This window comes from Cupressus sempervirens, chromosome 1, assembly GCF_028749045.1.
Source record: "Cupressus sempervirens isolate cs-2001-9-10 chromosome 1, ASM2874904v1, whole genome shotgun sequence".
NCBI classification, from domain to species: Eukaryota; Viridiplantae; Streptophyta; class Pinopsida; order Cupressales; family Cupressaceae; genus Cupressus; species Cupressus sempervirens.
The window spans coordinates 592,899,239-592,919,345 of NC_143118.1; the positions used below are offsets into that span (position 1 = coordinate 592,899,239).

Below are 20,107 nucleotides of genomic sequence, written 5' to 3' on the forward strand. Positions count from 1 at the left end.
AAAAATATATATATATATCTTGGCTTGATTTGAATCCTTGTTTTCAAGGATCTCCGGGCGGGGCATTACATTCGGTATCAGAGCCCAGGTTCAAACATTGGGATCTCTGTGTTATGTTGCCCTTGTAATGTTGTTGCGTTGGTTGAGTGCGAGTGTCTTGGTGAAAACTCGTGATCTTTGTTGCTTTGGTAGCTACTCGTGATGGACTTGCTTGTCTAGTAGATGCAACTAGAGCAGTGTGTGGAGAAGGAAGTGAATCTTCCTGGTTTTGTTAGTGGTATCGATGTGCCTTGGTTGGTTGGTTTCTTGTGTGACTCCTTTTGGATGGAACCACTGATTGGTGTCCATGTGTTGGCTTGTGTGCCTCTTTTTGTTTCTCCTTGTGGAGTGGGTGCATTGTTTCCCTATTTTCTCCTGATTGTAAGTTGATGAATGAATCTTATTGTGATTCTTTATTTTGTTGATATAATGATGAAATGGTTTCTATCATTGAAAATGAGTGTTTATTGTGAATCATTGCAAAGAGTAGGTTTGCATTATATCCTTGGGTTAATGACTTAAGTCCCCAATCTGATTGTTTCTTAAGCTTATGGAAATTTGTATTAGATGGATGAATATCTAAATTTTGCATTGCATGGAAATTTTTGTTGTCTGCATATGCATGAGATTACTAAAGGTATACTGCTTGATGTGTGTGAGTGTGTTCTCTAACGATGCTAGGATGATGTATTCCTTAGCATTGTGTGGTGATTTATCCCTCTTGTGTGACTGTACTCAGTCATCACTTGTAATGTGATTTGTTTGATGCCTTATTTTATTTGGCTGGAGGTACTTTCCTCATGTTGTTGGGCTAGCATTGGGTTTTAGTATTTTCCTCTCTTGGAGTAGTCATCAATTTTATCTATCACTCTCTTTGTGACAGTTGTCACATTTGACTTATTGTTGAAATGAGCTCTTTTTGGTACTTACTGTTGGAATTGATAATTCTCCCATTTGGGCTTTTTGATTATGTTTCATGATGACTATTCTAGATGTGTTTTACTGCTGCCCAGTTGTGTGTTGTGACTCTATCATGTTCATCTCGAACCTCTGGTAGTACGTACAAGGGATAATATCATGGAGAACATGCTAGTGTGTCTGATAGATTTTAAGTGTTAATGTAATTGGATGGTTTAAAAGATGAGTAAATGGAATGTTATTTTTGAAAGAAATTGAAAGGTATGTACTTGTTCTATGGTGACTCTTGGACCCTTGCTTGAAAATCTTTCAGTTCATTATGCATTAGTGCTTATGTTATGCTTAATTAATGAATTTATGAAAGAAAAGTAATGATGGTTTCAATGTGTGATTTACCTTTCTTTCCATGCCTTATGTTGTTTTGGGCATGTGTGCTCTTGTGTGGATTTGGACATTTTGTCCGTTGCTTGTCTTGGTGACCAACGCTGTTGGTTTTGTCTCTGTTGTTTTGATTTGAGTGGTGGCTCAGATCATAGGTCTTGGTCTCTATTAGCTTCTTCATGTTGTAGTCCTTGTCGATATCTTTTCGACGCTTTTCAAATGGATTCAATCCGAGTCCGGCTATGAGGCTATGGCTTTTGGAGTTGTTGATCGATGTTCTGAGTACCTTTTCGAGTAGAGGCCAATTCAATCATGACATATCATATTTATGGCCATTGGAGAAGTTTAACTCCTCATGTTATTCATAACGGAAGAGTTATCTTGTCTTCATAATCTACTAGGTACTTGTTGGAGTTCGTGCTTGGGTTTTTGTGTTTCCTATTGCACTGACCCACCCTTGTGTGGTGTAGTGTGGTTTGTGAGTGTTCCTTGTGGTGGATGATGTTGCCTTATCGTTTGGGAGTGACTCAGTTCTTTGATGAGTCTACATTCTCCTTTGTAGATGTTGACCTTGGCACATCTTCGTATTCTTTCTCTCTTGAGAGAGTAGGCTAGTGTGGTTATGCCACTAGCTCAGTTAGTGTTCTCTTGTGAGTATGTTGATGGTTGGGGGAATTGTGAGTCCCCTAATGCATCTTGGGCTGATTTTGTGTAGAGGTTGAGTGAGAGACTCCCTCTCAGTCCTATACTCTGTAGTATCCTTCTCCCTAAGCTTATATCTTCATGTGGATTGTCTCAATCAAGTTTTCTCATTAACCGTTGACTTGAGGCTAGAGATTGAGTTTAGCGGTAGATTGGGTGTAGTTTTCCTAGCATGTGCTAGAGGGACATGGTATTGTTGGACACATGTTACCATCTCGTGAGTTGGTATGCTGACATTTGATGATTGTGTCCACTGACGAAAGTATTTGAACCTTGTGAGAAGGTGATATCTTGTCTGGTTGGGTTATATTACCCTAGTTTCCAGTGGTAGTTGAGTTTTTGTGCCTTGGTGAGGTGTCGTGCTCCTACGCTTGGTGGTGAGTAGTCCTTTGGAGTGTGTCCTTTTGTTGGTAAACTTTCATCCTCTTTGTTCTAAGGGTGAGTTTACGTGGATTCCAAAATGATCATGTGTGACATGATAGTATTCTTGGGAAGTTTGGGATGGTTATTCCCCATGATTCCAACTTTTGTTGGAAGTGCATTATGTTTTGACCTGGTTTTGTGGTCATGTGGTAGGTGCATGTTTTGTTGGGCACCTATTGACAAGGTAGAGTGGCTTCTTCCTTACCTTGTATCGTTGATTTTATGGCTAGATGGTTTTCCCTAGCGCATAGAAGGTTCCTTGTTGGAGGACCTTGTGTCTGTGTGACACCAATTCTCTCATGGTTAACCTATTTGGGGGTTAACATGATAGTTGGAGAATGTTGGAGTGATTTGGATTTGACTTGTACAGAGTTGTTGAGTCATTCCTATTGCTCGCTTTTGATTTTGTTCTTGGTGTGTTTGGGTTCTATTCTTGGATTGCAGGCTTCCAGGAGTAAGCCTAGTCTTTGGGGGGGATGATGTAGTGCCTCTCCCATTTGACTTTTGTAAGTCATCTTGATGGATGCAACCTTGCTGATCTTTTGTTGTGATGGGATCATGATTGTGACCCTGAGTGGTCTACACCATTGAGGTGTTTCGATTTATGTTTCTATATCAGTTGCTTTGATTATGCTTTTGACTAATCTTTGAGATTATGATGTGATTTTTGGTTCACTGAGGTTTGTGCCAGAGGTTACCAGGATCGATGTGGTATCATGAGGTTGTTCCGTGATTACCCTGAGATGTGCGCAGAGATTGCACTATGTTCTTTTACCATGCTACACTAGACTAGGTTCCTGTAGCAGTGGTTAGTCATGTTTTTTACTGTGGTTGCTTATGTGTTTTAAATGCCTTTTTAATGCAGAGTAACCAATCATTATTAAATTCTTAAGTAATTAGAGTGGATTGTTCTTGTTGGATTATTTGGTTATGTGTTGCGGACATTTACCTTGTTTTATTTTGATATGAGAGATATCTGTTCTTATGTGATGTTTTACATTTGAGATGACCTGAGGGTCAAATGTTACTCTTTGATTCCAGTATCATAGATATTAGACTACTATGTTGTTCAGTTAATCATATTGCATGATGATGCCATTTTGAGATGACAGTGTGTTTTATGATGTTATCTGATTATCTGGTATTTGGACATACCTCTGATTTTGCTATGTGATGAATTTAGTGCTATGGTTATTTACTTCATTCCTACGTTGTTATGCTTTATGCGAACGTGAGTGATGTAAATAGATTATTTTAATATAATTAAATAAATGGTTAAATTAGGTGATTTAATGCATTTATTGCTTCGGCTATGTTATTATATGCAATTGCACTTGATCGTGTTGTTTAGTGTGCAAGATTTATATCCCTAGCAGTGGCACATGGAGTTAGTGATTCAGCCTTTCATATTTTCCCAATATCGTCCTTGTATGGTCGATGTATCCTTTATTAAATGTTTAATTTAAACCTTTCGGTGATTATTAAATCAAAACTCATTTGCATTATGTGATTAGACCAGTAAGCGTGTCTGTGCATTTTTGAGGTTTGCATTGTCACGAAAGTTGTTGAAGAGATTTATGTGTTTTTGGGTTTTCGGGATTTTTAATTGATTTATTTTAATTTCTGGCAGCTTTGCCATAGATGAATTCCTATTTATAGGAATAGCCTGTTTTCGTTTAGGTGGATTCAGGGTTTAACTGGATTGGCTGGTTAAATGCCCTAATCGATTATTCACCTGAAAAGTGAATAAATATCCAAAAAAGAATTTAATTCCTCACTTCTCACTTTCAAATTGGAAAGTTGGAGAGTAAAACCCAAAATCCTCTTCATGAGGATTTACTATTTTGTTCGTTGTGGGAGCTACGGGCGTGGGATCATCGCGAGGTTGGGCTCATTGGATCCAGCTCGGGGAAACCTTGGATTGCCACAATTTTCAGCTACTTCTACGAGATATTTATTTTATGGTTCAGATTCCCGTTTTGCCCTTTTGGCTATGAGGTAGGGCTTTCCTGTTTTATTGTTTCTACTCCGTTTCTGCTTCTATTTTTGGTAGCCGTTTGTTTGGAGGCTGAGAACTAGTGTTCCCCTCCGTTTCTGTGTGCTAGTTCTACTCAGTTGGGCGGGTATGAACATTTCCCTATTTTTTGGGATGAGGGTTTGGAATTTTACACCATTATGCTGGTCGTTTTTGCATACTGTGTCCGAGTCCATTTATTTTTGGATTTTTGGGGTTTTTGAACCCAAAGGCCAAATGGGTTTTAATTTTGAAGTTTTCCAAAATTTTGGGGTTTTTACCTCGTTTTGCTTGCCGCCCTGTTTTCTCAGGTTTTCTTGGCACAATGTGGGTTGTGGACCTTGATAATCCGTTTGGATATCAGTCAGACCACTTTTGTACCTTTTATGTAACATTGGGATGCATGTTGCATCCGTACTCCCGACGTGTTCGGTTGAGTGATTTTATAGTTGTTATGGTTTCTTTTGAACCTTTGCCTTTTGTTCTTGAATGCTAGGATTCGTGTAGAATCCATACTCTCGAATTGAGGCCGGTTGAGTGAGTTCATGAAGTTTGGTCTTGTTGCATCATTGGGATTTGTGTAGAATCCATACTCTCGGATTGAGGCCGATTGAGTGATTTAATGATGTATGGTTTTATCGGCTTTGGGATTCGTGTAGAATCCATCCTTCTCGTGTTGCCTTCAGTTGGGTGTTTTCTTTGCATTGTGTTCTCATTCCTGTCCTTGTGTTATGATCTTCGTGATGGTGGTGCGCCACAAACGAGTACGTATGCGTACATTTGTTGGGTGACTTGCGAGGCCCGATCTTCCGTGGATTTGCCGGAAGTTATGATCATTGGGGTTGGGATGGGAGTATGCATGCCCACGGGCACTTGTAGTAGGATGAGCTTGGGTAGGGTAGGGTAGCATATGGAGGGGGCTTCTATCTCGCAGCCTGGTGACCTTAGTCCCATAGGGTTGGCAGAGGAAGCTTTAAATAAGTGATAATTAAAGAAAATGTGTGACTGATAATAAAACTTAAGATAATAAAATGTGTGTGCGGGGCCCTCCGTTGAGGAGTTGAAACGCACGATTCGAGCTTGGGCTTGTCGATGCCAAGCGACTCTCCATGATGTCAGCCCCTACTTAGTAGCCTTTTGAGTGTCTGACCAGGACCTTTACTCCTTGCATTATCTTAGGTTCTTGGTTCAGCCATCATACTGTCTAGCGTGAGTGTTAGCCTTGGTTGTTGTTTTGTGTGTTTGTGGTTGGTTCATTATCTCCATCAGCACGTCGGGTGTGGACCTACGAGTTCCACGTGGTTGGGAGGCATAGCTACCTTCACCACTACTAGGGATCGGTGTACAGAGACGATCTTTTGTCCTAGTGCGACCGTTGCTGGATGTCTTCACTTGGTACTTCGGGTTTCGGAGTATGCTCTCTTGTGATTTATGCTTTCTTTGGGATGCTTGTATATCATGTTTAGATGATGTTATTTTATTTGACGCATTCCCTTATTATGATGTTTGGCATATGATTAGATGATGTTATTTGATTTAGTAGTATATCTGTTGCTTACTGCCGTTTAGCATGTGATAGGTGATGTTATCTACTGTAGGATTATCTTATGCTTTACTACTAGCATGTTAGATTTCTTTATGCTTATTGTTGCATGTTTTAGTAGTGACATCCCTATTACGACAGTACTGACGATTTGGTCGGTGGCTTGGGATGTTACGCGCGGGGGATGGCTAGGACCCACGATGGTCTTATGATGCTATTGATGGTTGGGAGGAACCGCGTACTTAGTTTGGTTGTTTTGGTTCTCTGCGATGTTTATTTCAGTGGGTTCTTTGTTGCTGTAGTTTAGATGGTTAGATGTTCTCCTTGCTGTGTTGTTCTTGCGCTCGAGTGTTCATTCCTCGAGCCTTTTTGGATCCGGTACTCCCCGGTGTGGAGGTTGTTTTGTCGATTTTTTTCCCGTTTTTGAGTTCTGGAAGTGCTTTTACTTTCTATGGGCGACATTTGTTCAGCATTGTGTGATACTGATAAAGTATCGCACGCCCATAGAAAGAATGCCGTACAATACTATAAAGCGTCGCACGCATTACTGGAGAAATGTCGTACGACACTGGAAGAGTGTCGCACGACTTTATGAGAAACGTCGTGCGATACTTTTCCAGTATCGCACGCCTTCTTGAGAAGTGTCGCACGTAGTAAGGGAGAAGTGTCGCCCTCCCTTAGTAAAAAGTGTCGCACGGTTTTTGTGAAAAACCTACGCGTGCCATCAGCGGGCACTTTTCTTCGTTACCTGATCTTTTTGAGAGTGGTTTTGGATACCCTTTTGGGCGTTCTTCAGGCCTATGTTGTTGCATTTTGAATTCAGGAGGTTTTTTTTGAAATTCAGTATTTGGGTTTCTGTTGTAGTCCTTCGGGGTTTAAAATATATCGTTTAATTCCTTATACTTAAGATATATTTTAATATATGCAACAAATCGTTTGAGATAGGTTTCAGACCTCTCAGAGATAAGTTATGGATTCTAGGAAATTTCAGGGCTTCAGAAATCCAGACTTAGCCAACTTTCAGGGCTTCAAGATTTCAGGCTTAGCCAAATTTCGAGATTCTGCACTTTACCCCAGCTTGATGTTTTGTTGATGAGTGGTCATTTCTTGTGCCCTCATCTTGTTGTGGTGGTTGTTGGCTTTTGTTTGGGTGTGTCAGTTGGGTAGTGGCGTTCGGAGATTCGTTGGTTGTCGGGATTGTGTTGAAGTCTTCCGTTGTGATCGTTGTGATTCCTGTATGATGTTGTCATGTGCATTCATACTTGTAAAAAATATATATATATCTTGGCTTGATTTGAATCCTTGTTTCCAAGGATCTCCGGGCGGGGCATTACAATGTCACTCCCTCTTTTTCCTTGTACAACATGGGCTTAGACTAAATACCTTAAAAGTTGGTTGAATACTATATGCAAGTGGTCAATACTTGTTCAAGTTTGATCCTTACTTCCTTCTAATTCCTTCTTACATACGAACGTGAGTACTAGTAATGATATTATTAATATTCCTTGATGGGTCCACCTTCTACGTGGCCACATAGGGATTGTGTGGAATCATCTTCTACCTGGCCACCAATGAACCGTGCCAAGACTTTTTAATCTTCCTTACACACCCTTCTCAACAACCTCTCTACAAAGCTAGTATGGTTGCATGGGATCCACGCTATGCATCGCTTTGAACATGTGCAGTCTTCTTGAATGCGAAGAGTAGTGAGAAGACCCCATTACTAACCTACCAAACAATGTAACAAGAATGTGGAGGGAGAGTCTATGGGGAATGAAATTTTGTAGGAGTTGAGAGACATTTAAGGAGGGAGATGGAAAATTCCTCGTCTGATTCTAGACCAAATAGGCATCGATCTCCACTGAGATATGGGTGCATCTGCCAAGAGCTTCATTATCTCATCTAATATTCCCAGTCTTGTGACCTTCGTTGACTTTGATTCATACCAATCTCTGCTTTTTCCTTTGGAATCAAATGCTCTTATATGGATTAAACTTTGGGTAACGGATACTGCCAATTTTGATAGGGCCTTTGAATTGAATGGTACAAAAGGAATATTGTGATCTAAATAAACATATCTAAGTTCTAGAAATGTCATTTTGCTCTCATTGCTGACACTGATGTTCAGTCCCAACTTCAAAACTCGTAATGATTTTCTCATTGAATTTAAGTGTTTCCTTTTCAACACGTAAGAAGAATGGTCTTTGTCGCACCATAGTTCAATCCCTCTGATACTCTCGAGATGCTTTTCTTCTACAGTTGTTTGGAAAGATTCAATATCTCTAATTATGGTAGATTGTGTCATGTTCTGCCCTTTTTCTTTGATGACATCATGAACAACTACGATCTCCTCATTCTTTTATTCTTCCTCTCAAGCTTTTGCTCTGATAACATGTTAAAGTTCCAAAGATCACTTCAAATGTAGTTGCATTGTCGTATGGTGTATATGCTTTCCAAATGACAACCATCTCTCTAATATAGGATGAAGTATGGATAGACATGTCTCTTCACGGGACATGTCTATTCATTAGAATGTAATTAATGTAATGACAAATAAATATCTCACTTTAGATATATATATGCACTACAATTTATCCAACTAAATCTACCAACCATTAACAGGGGTTATGTAGAAATAGTTAGACTACGAATGCACCATGAGAGCCCAGATGGAAGTACAAATTGGTAACATCCCTAGTAAGCTCAAAGAATACGAGCAAGAGCTTTGTTACCTTATTAAGGAAAGTGGTCAAAGAATGGAATAGGTCACTTCCAGTCTCTGTGTTGCAGTGGCTAGCTTGGGTAAGAAGAGTAATGAGGAGATAATGTCTCCTGGTAATGTGGGGTTGGGGAGTCAAGGTGGTCCTAGGAAGAAGACTAGGCAGAGCACGAGGAAAAGGGCTACTAAGGCTCTTGAGGCTCCAATTTTAGCTTTGGCGAACATTATCCAGAGTACAGCAGAAGTAGGTAAAGAAATGGTGAACATCATCAAAGAGTTGTTGTAGGCATTGGTCATGGTGCAGATATGTTGGGTGCTGGTCTGGGTGGTTTTTCTAGTTTTTGCTTTTTGTTTTCCATCTTGTTTAAAAATTTATGTTCCAGGTCCTTGTAAAACTTGGTTGTTTTTTATGATTTAAACTTTTGGTTTTGGGTCCCTATAAAACCTGGTTATGTTGTTTAAAACTTTAGGTTTCAAGTCCTTGTAAAACTTGGTAGTGCTTAATGTTTATTTTTTAATTAGTTTTTTGTAAACAGTTTTGAGTCCCTTCAAAACTTGATTTTATCGTAATCTAAATCTTGTCTCTCCTTCGTTGAAGTTTGATAATCAGAGTCATTGTTCTCTCCACTTGATCCTCCTCGAATATGTAGTTCAAGTCCTTGTTCTACAATATTTCTATATAACCAGATCTAATGTCACTGTATGCTAGGCAATCTTTGATAAAATGTTGCTACATCTCTATCACTCCCATATTACAAAATAAACATGTTTTATCTACCCACTCTTCCTTTCGAACTTGTCATCTACCAATTTCACATCGCAACTGGTGTGAACTAGTTCTGAGTTGTGCTATCAACATTTTTGCTCTCCAATTAATGGGTGCACTTATATAGGCCTTTTCCTCATGACTAGAAGTGGGGTTAAATTCTTTAATGTAATAAGATTTTTTCCACCCCATGTGTCTTGTCCATAAAATTGCAAAAATTTTCCATGACAAGATTCTTTATTTCTTTAATATTATCCGGGCAAGTATGAATGTTGATATCCCATTTTTGCATCCATCTGTCCTTTTGCTTCATCCATGTGCTTTTCCACCTGACAAGTTTTTCATCTATGACTAGCTTGGGCAGCGATGTGTTTCCAAACCTTGGGTTTTCTTTAGAGAGCTTAGCATCTAAACCAATGTGACAGCTTCTAATGGAAAGAAACCCACCTCAGCCAATAATATCTCTTACGGTACTATAGTCTCAACTTTAAGATTGCATGTAATGAAGTGTTTTTGAATTCTTCCTACCTGTCACCATTTCTGTTTGAACATACTATCGCCCTAAACTTCACATTCGTATAAAATAACCGAAGTGACCAACAAACCAAAAAGAGTTTTCATGGTCATCCAATCCCATAATTATGTGTTCCTACACCTGTTTTGTAGAGTATATAATGTCTTCCAACCCCCTTGAATCCTTTTTGATCTGCATGTATCCTGATTGAGTTTGTTATGAAAACCTATGCCCAAGTATTTGTACTCTTCCACAATGTCAAGAGGGTTACCCTCAAAAAGGAACACATCCTGTATACCCCTATTCTTTTTCAGTGAGAAGATCACAACTTTGGTTTTGCTAGTGAGTCACTTGCATTCCCACCATGGCAAAAATTTTCTGGAGCTTTCAAGTGTTCTTTCAAACCTTTAGCCGTTCTAGCAAGTATATGAGATCATCTACATATAAGAGCAATCTTATCACAAAGTGAGCCAGTTGTAACCCCTCATCATTTGTCTTGTTTATCCATTCTTCTAGCTTGCCAATATAGAGCTTGAATAGTGTTAGAGAGTGGCTACACTTGTTTAACCCCGATCTTGCTGCCAAAATCTTCTAATAGCCCTTCTATCATTTTGATTTTAGCTTTGACCTGCTCATACAATCTATGAACAATAGATCTAAGTTCTTTGGGAACTTCCAACTCTTCCATTATGTCCCACAATTTGTTACGTGGTACTGTGTCAAATGCTTTTCTGAAGTCCATGAAACAACAAAAAGCCTCGGCCCCCTAAGTGTCCCAAATTTTCTCTATCAAATATTTAAGAGTGATGTCTTGATCTATAGTAGAGTGCTTCAATCTAAAGCTTGTTTTCCCTTTTTCTCTTTTGCCTTTTGTTTCAGCCCATTTATTGATTTTCCGTTCTACCATGTTGCCAAATAACTTTTCGAAGAGTGGATTGATCATGATAATTCGATAATTAGAAGGGTTGTTTATGTCTTCGCTTTTGTGGAGTGGAATCACCATACTTGTCCAATTTATAGGGAAGCCTTCTCTATTGACATTGTTGAAAATCTTAGTGATGTGTAGTGCTAGGGTTTCAACACTCCACTTTAAGTATTCAACCTATAGCCCATCTATATCTTGAGCTTTACTCGTAGCTAACCTCCTTATGCCTTGAATAATATCCTTCTAGCTGAATAAATCACCTACTGTTTTAGTTACCATGGTTCTATGTTCTCCCAAATCATACTCGTAGAGGGATTTGGCATATTCTAGCCATTTGGTTCCTATGATGTTGTTTTCTATCTCTGCTGAAGCTCTTTCCAAAACTTGATGGGGTTGCTTTTACTAAGATTAATCAGCTCGATCCTTCTCATGTTCACATACTTCTCTTTCTTCTTTTTAATCAGCTGATCATATTCCTTTCTACTTGCTCTATTTATGAACTTTTTTCAACTCCTTTTTGCCATTTTGCACTCCTCGTCAAACCACAGATTGGCCGGAAAAGTGTTCTTGTCTTCTCTTGTGGCCTTCGATCTTTTACACTCCTCCATGGCTTTAATGATAGTAAGAACAAGATTATCCTTGTCCATGGAATGTTGTTTATCAGACTTGAGATACTTTCCCTGAACTTTAGACAGCCGTAAAAAAGAGTCTCAGAATATATTATGGTTTTCTTGTGTCATTAAAACTTTGCCAGTCGGGAGCATCTTCTTCTTCTATAGAGGTTTTGAGACATTATGTTGATCCTTAATGTGGGTGGCTACCCTTATAGAGATGGGATTATGGTCGGACTTTAGCTCCATGGGGCATTCCTCTATTTCAAAGTTAATTATCTTTGCAATGTAGTCTTCCGAGCATATGACATAATCCACAACACTTTGCCCATTGTGTCTCTTGCATGTGATTCCGCCTGATTTAGGCCACTTTTCCATACCATTGCATATGACCATGTTATATAGGCAAACCATGTAGAAAGACCATTGGTAACAAAACTATTAGTTGTTCCTGCAACAAAGGAAAACCATGAAGAATCTTGTTTGTATTTTCATTTCCCTCATTTAGATAAAGTTGATTACACTTGCATATAGATTTAATATTTATCTTCTCAAATCTCTAGGATAGAAATGACAACTAAAGAGGTTTAAAGTATATACTTTGCAAACATCATCTCAAGTTTAGGTCCGTGGGCGATAGGTGAATGGGTGTAATGAAGAGTTTTGGATGCTATCTTGGATGTCCAATCCATGAGCACAAACCTTAGTTTCCAGTTCAATTGTTTAACCAAGCAACACTCTTGCACAGACTGGTTACAAAACAGTCATCGATGTCCTTTATTTATATGCTTCTTAGATAATAAAGCATCAATAACTGACAAATACAATTTTTTATATTTCCAGTTTTATTTTATGTGTCAAGCAATACATGATTCAAAGGACTATACTGCATGACACAGATACACTAGGCTTAGATGTCTTCCAAAATTTTCCCTCACCCGGACACACACTAGGCTAATGACATCTGGAACCAAATGCTACTTAAGTTACGTTAAATAATACTGTAACTCTCCAAGTGGCAAGGAACCAATACAGTGTACTTTGCTTGTTACTTTTACTCTAGCTACGGGAATAAACACCGAATAAATTATAATCTTCAGAATTCATTATGTCCTTTGTCTTTTCTCTAGATGATCTTAATTCTATTATTGATTCTCGATCTTATTGGCTATCTGCTGATTCTATTATTAGTTGTATGCATGTATCATTCACCTTTGAATTATGATAGTAAATTTAAAGGTTTCCTATTCTAGGTCTGACTGATAAATCCTAAGGTGGATGCCCTACTGCAGGATCCAGGGAGAATACCAGCACTGACTTTGTGGACACTAGTTATTTATACAGAAAATCTATATGAGCAACGAAGACGAGAAAGCAGACGGAAATCTTAGTTAAGTGGATGTTCTTATCCCAATTTCAAAGCTCTCAGATTCTTAAGGTTGGCCAATAAAACATCTGATGTACAAGCCAACTAATTTCCTTATTGATTTTTCAGTCCAGTTTACTCAAATTTCTTCTGATGAAAATTTTCTTCCATACAAGGAATGTTTAATAATGGTCATTTTTCTGACAACTCTTTTTTTAATCTATTGAAGAAGAGGACAATGTCACACAGGTGCTCTAATGCCTGCATACCTTCTGCTTAACCTCTGGTTCAGGTACTCAATGGCAGAAAAACCAACATTTCAGGAAATCATGCATTAGTTAAATCAAGAATGACCCGTTGACAAAATTATCAAGTATATGGATTTTTCAGCACAAAAGAAGAGGTTAACAGTCACAAATTTGCAACTAGGCTAGCAATCACTACGAACAGAATATATAACCAATTTAAGGACAAAATGCTTCAGGATTTTTGGACTTCCTAAACATTGGCGGCATTTATAAACACCGAAGGAAAAACATAGGTACTTCCATAGGTGTATTAGGCTACAAAATTCCAACAAAAACAGATTAGACAAAGTAATGAAAAATTTAAAAACTTAGGATGAAACCAGAATAAAAGAGTTAGAAAACAATGCGGTAAAAAGTTTGCCAAGAACATACCTAGGTATATTGAACCCATTCTTGGCTGAGGAGGATAAGTTCTCCCTTTACAAGAAAAGATACTCATTGAACATCAAACCTATTATTTGATGTGGAAAATGAGATTGCTTCGCTTAACAGAAATTGTAGCCCTCCTTACATGAGATTCCCTCACTTTTGTACTCTGAGAACTGACTAAAAATGCAAAGCTCTCAAAGCTTTTCATAGCTGGAGAATAAGTAGTTTTATTTCTTTGCAGACGTTGCTTTGAGCAACATAAAACAGATGCATCTCCCCTCCAAAACTAATTTCTGACCAGGCATTGGATTTTTGAAGACGAATCCTTGACCTAATTATTAATATCATTAATTCAATAAGAATCTGTCTAAAATTTCTAGAATGTGCTAAGAATAGAAACCCAACAAGATAAGTATATGATTGCAGAACTCACTGAGCAGAATCCTCTGAGTGATCTTATTTGACTGTTCAAGAGGCATGCCTGGAATGTAATTACATAACAACCTATGCCTTCGTACCTGTAAACAGAAACCGCCATAATAGCTAATCTTATCAGTCACAGATGTAGCGCTGGTCAAACATTAGGCAAGCAGGCATGTTAACAAGGAGAAAACTCAAACAAATTTACAGATTGCACAATGCAGTTCACAAGCAAAACTTGCAAGTACATCTTCATTTTATTGATTTAATTAAATCAATGAAATTACAATGATCAGGAAATGGCACAGGGGACATGTTCAAAGAACAAAATCCTGAATATTATGAAACTGCATATAGAAATCAAGAAAACCTGATGTCACCTGGAGGTTGCAAGGTACTTTGTGAAGGCATCATGCTGTCTGTCTGCTTTAGGTTCCTTCAAATATTCAGCAGTTTCAAGGACTTATTAAAGCTTATGGAACAGTCTACACACAACTAGACTCTGATCATATAAAACACAGTTCACATTGGTATGAAAATTGATCACTGATACAACTTACTAACCTACAGCAATAAGTGCCAATAAACTGCATGAAACACACCAATAAACATAAATATTACCGTAGTGCAAAAAAACCTTAATTGATGAATACAACAGATCACATGAAACAAGCAAAAGAACCCAATATCACCTAAAGTGCAAATTTTGAAATTTTCTTGTTTCATGACATCAATTGCCTACTAGCGAATACGTGTAAGAAAATTGTTGAAGATACCCTCTGACTCTTTACTTTTGGTACTCATTGAGGTATCAGGAGTTCCAAAGACTTGCCAGAACCTTAGTGTCTCATCTGCTCCAGCTGATGCAACAGTATACCCATCTGGGCTGTATAATACAAGATACAGATAGGGTTAAAATAAACTGATCCGAAAAAGGCAGGCATGGAAACATAACCATATAACAGTAGCCAATAAGCTCAGCATACCTGTGCTAGATGCAGCACCCTAGATGTATGGCCAGTTAGCTCTGCAACCTTTTCCATAGATGGGTATTTCCATAAGGTCAATTGGTTTTCACTATACCCATGTGAACTTAAGAGCTCACGCTCATGCTTATTCCACAACAATCCACAAACTGAAGAATTAGTGTCAACTGTATTTAGGCACGCTCCAGTAAGACTATTCCAGAACTTAATGGATTGGTCTGCAAAACCTCCACCAGATACTAAAAGATTGTGCTGGAAAGGGCACCATGCCAAGGCTATAACTGCATCAGAATGTTCATTGATCCTGTGAAGATACTGATTTCTAACATTATAGGATGACATGCTCTTGTCCCAGATATGAAGCAAGTTGTCACTTCCTCCACTTGCAAGTTGCTGGCCAGATAAGGACCATTTCAATCCACAAACTTCCTGCGTATGGCCTCTATATCTGTTAACATTGGAATAACGGATATGGACATCATGGATAATTATTGAACCATCCCTACCACCAGTTGCAAGAATAGTGTCATTCCAAGAAAGTGAGCCCACATGGCCATGATGACCTTCCAATGATCTCAACTGCATTGATGTTAGCAAGGTTGAATTTGAGAACGAATAAATAAAAGTAAGACATCAAAGACGTTGTTTTCTTTACCTGATGATTAGATGTAGAGTCCCATATCTGCACAGTAGAACTAGTCAATCCAACGGCAATATGTTTTCCATCGGGTGCCCAATTAACACTGCTTATTGGACCAACATCATTATCTACTGTCAACAGCTCGGAAGCAGCACTCTTGTTTGCATCCCATAAGTAAACTGCATTGCCAAGTGCTATCGACAAAATATTGCTGTCACTCCAATCCAGAAGATTCAAATGATTATCATCAACAAGATATGGAGCATCCAAAGTCCTCTCTGCATGCTGCAGACAACCGCATAACAAAATCAAAAACTGCTATTACAATAAAGATCCACAATTCTCATTAAGCTAGTCGGAGAGCTGATTCCCTGCAGAAGTGTAAGCAATGATGATGAATCCTTAACAACCTATAAAACATCTCAACACACTAAAGAATTTGTCCAGTCCTTGGAATATAATGCAAGAGAATCCGGATGGATGTGTTTTGCTTAAGTAAAAACAGGTTTTAAAGGACCCGAAACCTTTTACAAAGTAAAAGAAAGCCTTCATGAAACTGTGCAACAACACCAAAAAAACAGAACAGACAGATACAAATATCCTTAATCCATTAAGCAGGAAAGAAAAATGACAGCTACAAGACAACAAAAAGACAGCACTAGGACAGCTATAAGGTCTTCAATAAATCCACAGTCTGATCAGCAAGGATTTTCATGTTCACAGCAGAGGCTCTCAGCTCATCAATTTCTTTGCCATCCATAACCTTAGTCTTTTTAGAGTTGGCCCTTGTGCATCTACTTGGACCCTGATCCTCTTTCATGTCCCTGGAGCCCTAAGTTCTCCCCTGATCCAGCTTCTCCAGCAGATTCTTGATGTTCTCAGCAACAGTCTTCAGAATGGAGCAACACTGCTCAGCAAGTTTCTTTACTGCATTCTCAGTACTCTCCACTCTGTTTGCCACCACATCCAGCTTTTTCTGCATATCCTTCATCGTTTGCTCCATAGCCCGGTTTTCACCTCAAGAGGTGGAACTTTCTTCATTAGATTTTTGACCTCTTCAGCATTCCCAATAACATCAGATAACCTATCCAAGTGCTGACCTATAGTTTTCTCTCCTCTGGTAGTCCTGTTTAACTGATCAAATTCCCTTCTTATATCTTGCATCAGTTCCTGCATATCAGTAATATCCCTTCTAATCAGTGGTGCAGGAGCACATCTGCGATAGGAAGTTTGGTGGCGACAGGAAGACAACTTGCAATATGACTAAAATGCAGGGTACAAAGCAAATATCAGAAAGTTTTGATTTTAAAATCTAAATTTTGAAATGTTTGTGTGTGTGAGTTTAGAGTTTTATGTTTTAAAATAATGTCCTATGATGTGGTGGCATAAATGGAGGAGTGAAATGATAAACTCTCCAAATATAGCCACTTAGGACCATGTGTGTTTGTTTTAGTGGAGTTAGTAGTGTGCAATGATTTAAGAATCTAATCATATCCTAAAAAAGGACAGATAGTTGGCAGCAGGAATATTCATAATTTTTGAAATAGTCTCCTATTCTTGGATAGGGACATTTCATATTCCTTATTTAGGGAGTCAGTTTTTAGAGAGGAAGAGAGAGGAAGAAGACAAGTTTTTATTTTTGGGTTGAATTCGGTATGTTTGCAGAAATCAGTTTCAGTGCGTTTGTAATATCTCCCAAATGCACCGTTGGATTTTGATGAGCTTTGGATATGTTGTTATAGGCCTAATTACGCCCATCTTCACCAGAGGGATCGAAGAGTTTTGTTCTGGTTCAAAAGTTATTCATGTCTGAGTGCAGGTCTATCTAGAGACAGCAAGAAGCAATATTTTGCAGAAAAATGTACTCTGATGCGTGGTCAATATCTCAAGTTTGAATCGTTAGATTTCTCTCAAATTTTTATATGTTGTTTGAAACCTAGTTATGCCAAATCTCAACGGTTGGATTGAGTAAATATTTTTTGGTTCGAAAGTTATTCATGTCTGAGTGCAGGTCTATCCAGGAGGCAGCAAGAATGTATTTTCTGGACAATTTGTTTTAAAACTTTTGTTTAATGGATTAAGTGGATGGAAAAGTATATAGAATGATTTTAGAGAGTATATGCATTTTTAATGTGTATGAAGAAACTCAATTAATACATTGTGATGTTGGATTTTAGTGTGTGATCCTGAAGGTTGTAGATGCCCCTTGATGCAACTCAGTTGAGTGAGTTCTCCTCCTGAGCTTTCCAAGGTGTGGCTCTGCATCAATCAGCAGGGTGTGTTATCAGCCTTATGTAATTTTGATTCCATCGGTAATCATCGTGTTAGGCCACAAATTATGGCTATCGGTAACATTTTAGGAATTTTAATAGAATCTGAAGGCATTTCTGTGAGCCTTTGATTTTGTGTTCGTGATTCACATTTGTGTCCCATCATTTCGGGTTCAAGTTTTCCTGCATGTATTTTTTTGCATCTCTGCTTTAGAGTCATGTTAGTTCCTTTCTTGAATCAGACTACAAAAGCACCAAGTCTGAATCCTCAACCAAATGTACAAGATCCAAAGTTCAACCTAGCCAACAAAGGTACCAGATTTTTTTTCAAACGACAAAACAATAAAAACATGAATCTAGTTCTCGCTGTTGTAAAGCACCTGGTCGTAATTTAAATGTTGAACATGCTGGAAATGAACTCTTGCAAACTACAATCTACTATTTTAATGATGATCATTTTTCATAGTCGTCAGGAAACTTGATATTTTAGGACAGGCCTCATCCCCTGCTCATACCCCCTTGCTACTATAGCCAAATCTAACATTATTATAGCTTTATAATTTATTCATAGGCTCCTATTCCATATTCGGAAGAACATCTGCATCCTTATCTTTTAATCAAATTCTCTCCCAAAGTCAAAGGATTAAACAAAAATTTAACGAGCAGTAAAGGAAATCAAAATGTCCCCAAATATCCGGAAAATTCATATTCATCTAGAGCATGAAACCTTCAACCATCGCATTAGAAAATTTGCGCTAAAAAACTAAACCTCCTGGACATCGTTATACTTAATGAGCTAAACGGTCTTTCAGCACATTAAACTGATCAACCATGAAGGCTTGATATTAAGAATAGCATATAAATTGAGATGTCTGGAAATTACAGATAATAAGAAACCCAGAGTATATACATATCTACTTGGACTGATTCATGGAACCCTAAGCTAATTGGAACTACAAATTATCACATCTTCAAACAATCCTTAACTAGTTGGATGGTTAATTCAATCTAATCCGAGATTAAGAGATCAAATTATTACAAAACAACAAAATCAATGAATAACATGTTTACTACCTTCGCCAACATTCCCGCGGAACCCTAAAGCCTATTGGGCAGTCAATTTATCTATCCAATCTAACCTAAGCCTGCCTAAGATTGTCTATATAATATAAGAAATAGTAAAACCACCAAAATATTCATTAAAATCAACAGGAAGAACCCTTACTGGAGGTATGTAGCGAATCTGTGAACTGCCACTTCTAGCCCTATAATCAACGGGAGGATATTCATGATAGATGGATTGCAATCCCTGTGCCGATGACTTTCTACCAAACCTCAAAATTCTTGACATCTCACTGAAATCCATCACCAAATTAGCTGCTTGCTCCTTGTTATATTCTTCCATGGAGGGTGTACTTCCAATGACATTGCTTTTATTGACAAGATACCGAGCCCAATCAAAATCTTTGGAACTTCTGTTAGGAATAAACCTGTCCCCCTGCAATGACAGCCCAATGATGATCTCAACACCAACTAAAAAACTAAAATGTGCTGTATTTCTATAAGAAATAGAAGGGAAATGTCATACAGACATTTTGTATTGGATTTGCCAATTGCTTTCGCAGAGGACGGGAGATCTTAGGCCTCCTGGAAAAAATCCTGATGGTTGGTGTTTGAGGTGACTCAAAAGCCTTCTTCATTGTTTAGAAGCGAGATAAATTATAAATCGCAAGAATTCAATGTGTTATCAGTTTGTTGTATGTTAATGAGAAAATTGAAGAGGAAAAGAACAGGCCCCCCAGCCTTAGTTTAGCATAAGCCTGCAACCACCGAATTTGAAACCGGTCAGTTGCAGGGCAGAGAAAAGACGAGGGGGATAACATATCGAAGCCCTCGAGTTCCTTATATGGGGATATTTTTGGATAGAAACTCGGAGGCGACCAAAATTGGATTAGTGGCGTTTGATCCAGATCGTGTAATTTTTAAATCAAATTTTAAGGAGGGAACTAATGTTCTGTGGAGCAATTGTGATTTTTCTCTCTTCGTGTTATTGTCGTCTCCAACCATGGAATGCGAAGTGAAGTAGAGCTTGTTAACTAGAGAACAAGGCTGGATTGGAGGTATTAGAATTGTTTATCTTGTTGCATTGCTGGTTTGCCTCTTGTAGAACTCATTGTTCTGCTACATTGGTTT

At 38.3% G+C, this 20,107-nt stretch overlaps 1 protein-coding gene across 2 annotated transcripts; it reads right to left on the bottom strand.

Annotated features, from left to right (window-relative positions):
* Positions 1–13,521: 13,521 nt before the first annotated feature.
* On the bottom strand, positions 13,522–19,800 carry LOC149578812 (cell division cycle 20.2, cofactor of APC complex-like). 2 transcript variants are annotated; one of them, XR_016364843.1, is made up of 7 exons: positions 19,507–19,792; positions 19,140–19,412; positions 15,660–15,929; positions 15,005–15,583; positions 14,399–14,904; positions 14,032–14,116; positions 13,522–13,929 (listed from the first exon to the last, which is right to left on the bottom strand). XR_016364843.1 is itself a non-coding variant. In XM_089831853.1 (5 exons), the coding sequence occupies exons 1-5, from the start codon at positions 19,612–19,614 to the stop codon at positions 14,760–14,762; spliced, it is 1,377 nt and encodes a 458-aa protein (XP_089687979.1). In that variant the 5' UTR covers positions 19,615–19,800. The 2 variants fall into 2 exon arrangements, 1 of the variants encoding a protein (XP_089687979.1); XM_089831853.1 differs by lacking the exons at positions 13,522–13,929; positions 14,032–14,116 and having other exon boundaries at positions 14,760–14,906; positions 19,507–19,800.
* Positions 19,801–20,107: the final 307 nt, after the last annotated feature.

What these genes read in the sequence shown, in the direction of transcription:
- LOC149578812 (XM_089831853.1), bottom strand. Translation starts at nt 19,614, where the DNA reads ATGAAGAAGGCTTTTGAGTCACCTCAAACACCAACCATCAGGATTTTT. An exon ending in AGATTCGCTACATACCTCCA is followed by an intron (nt 15,930 to 19,139) that starts GTAAGGGTTCTT and finishes GGTTGTCTGCAG; the next exon opens with CATGCAGAGAGGACTTTGGA. An exon ending in GGGTGCTGCATCTAGCACAG is followed by an intron (nt 14,907 to 15,004) that starts GTATGCTGAGCT and finishes CTTGTATTATAC; the next exon opens with AGCCCAGATGGGTATACTGT.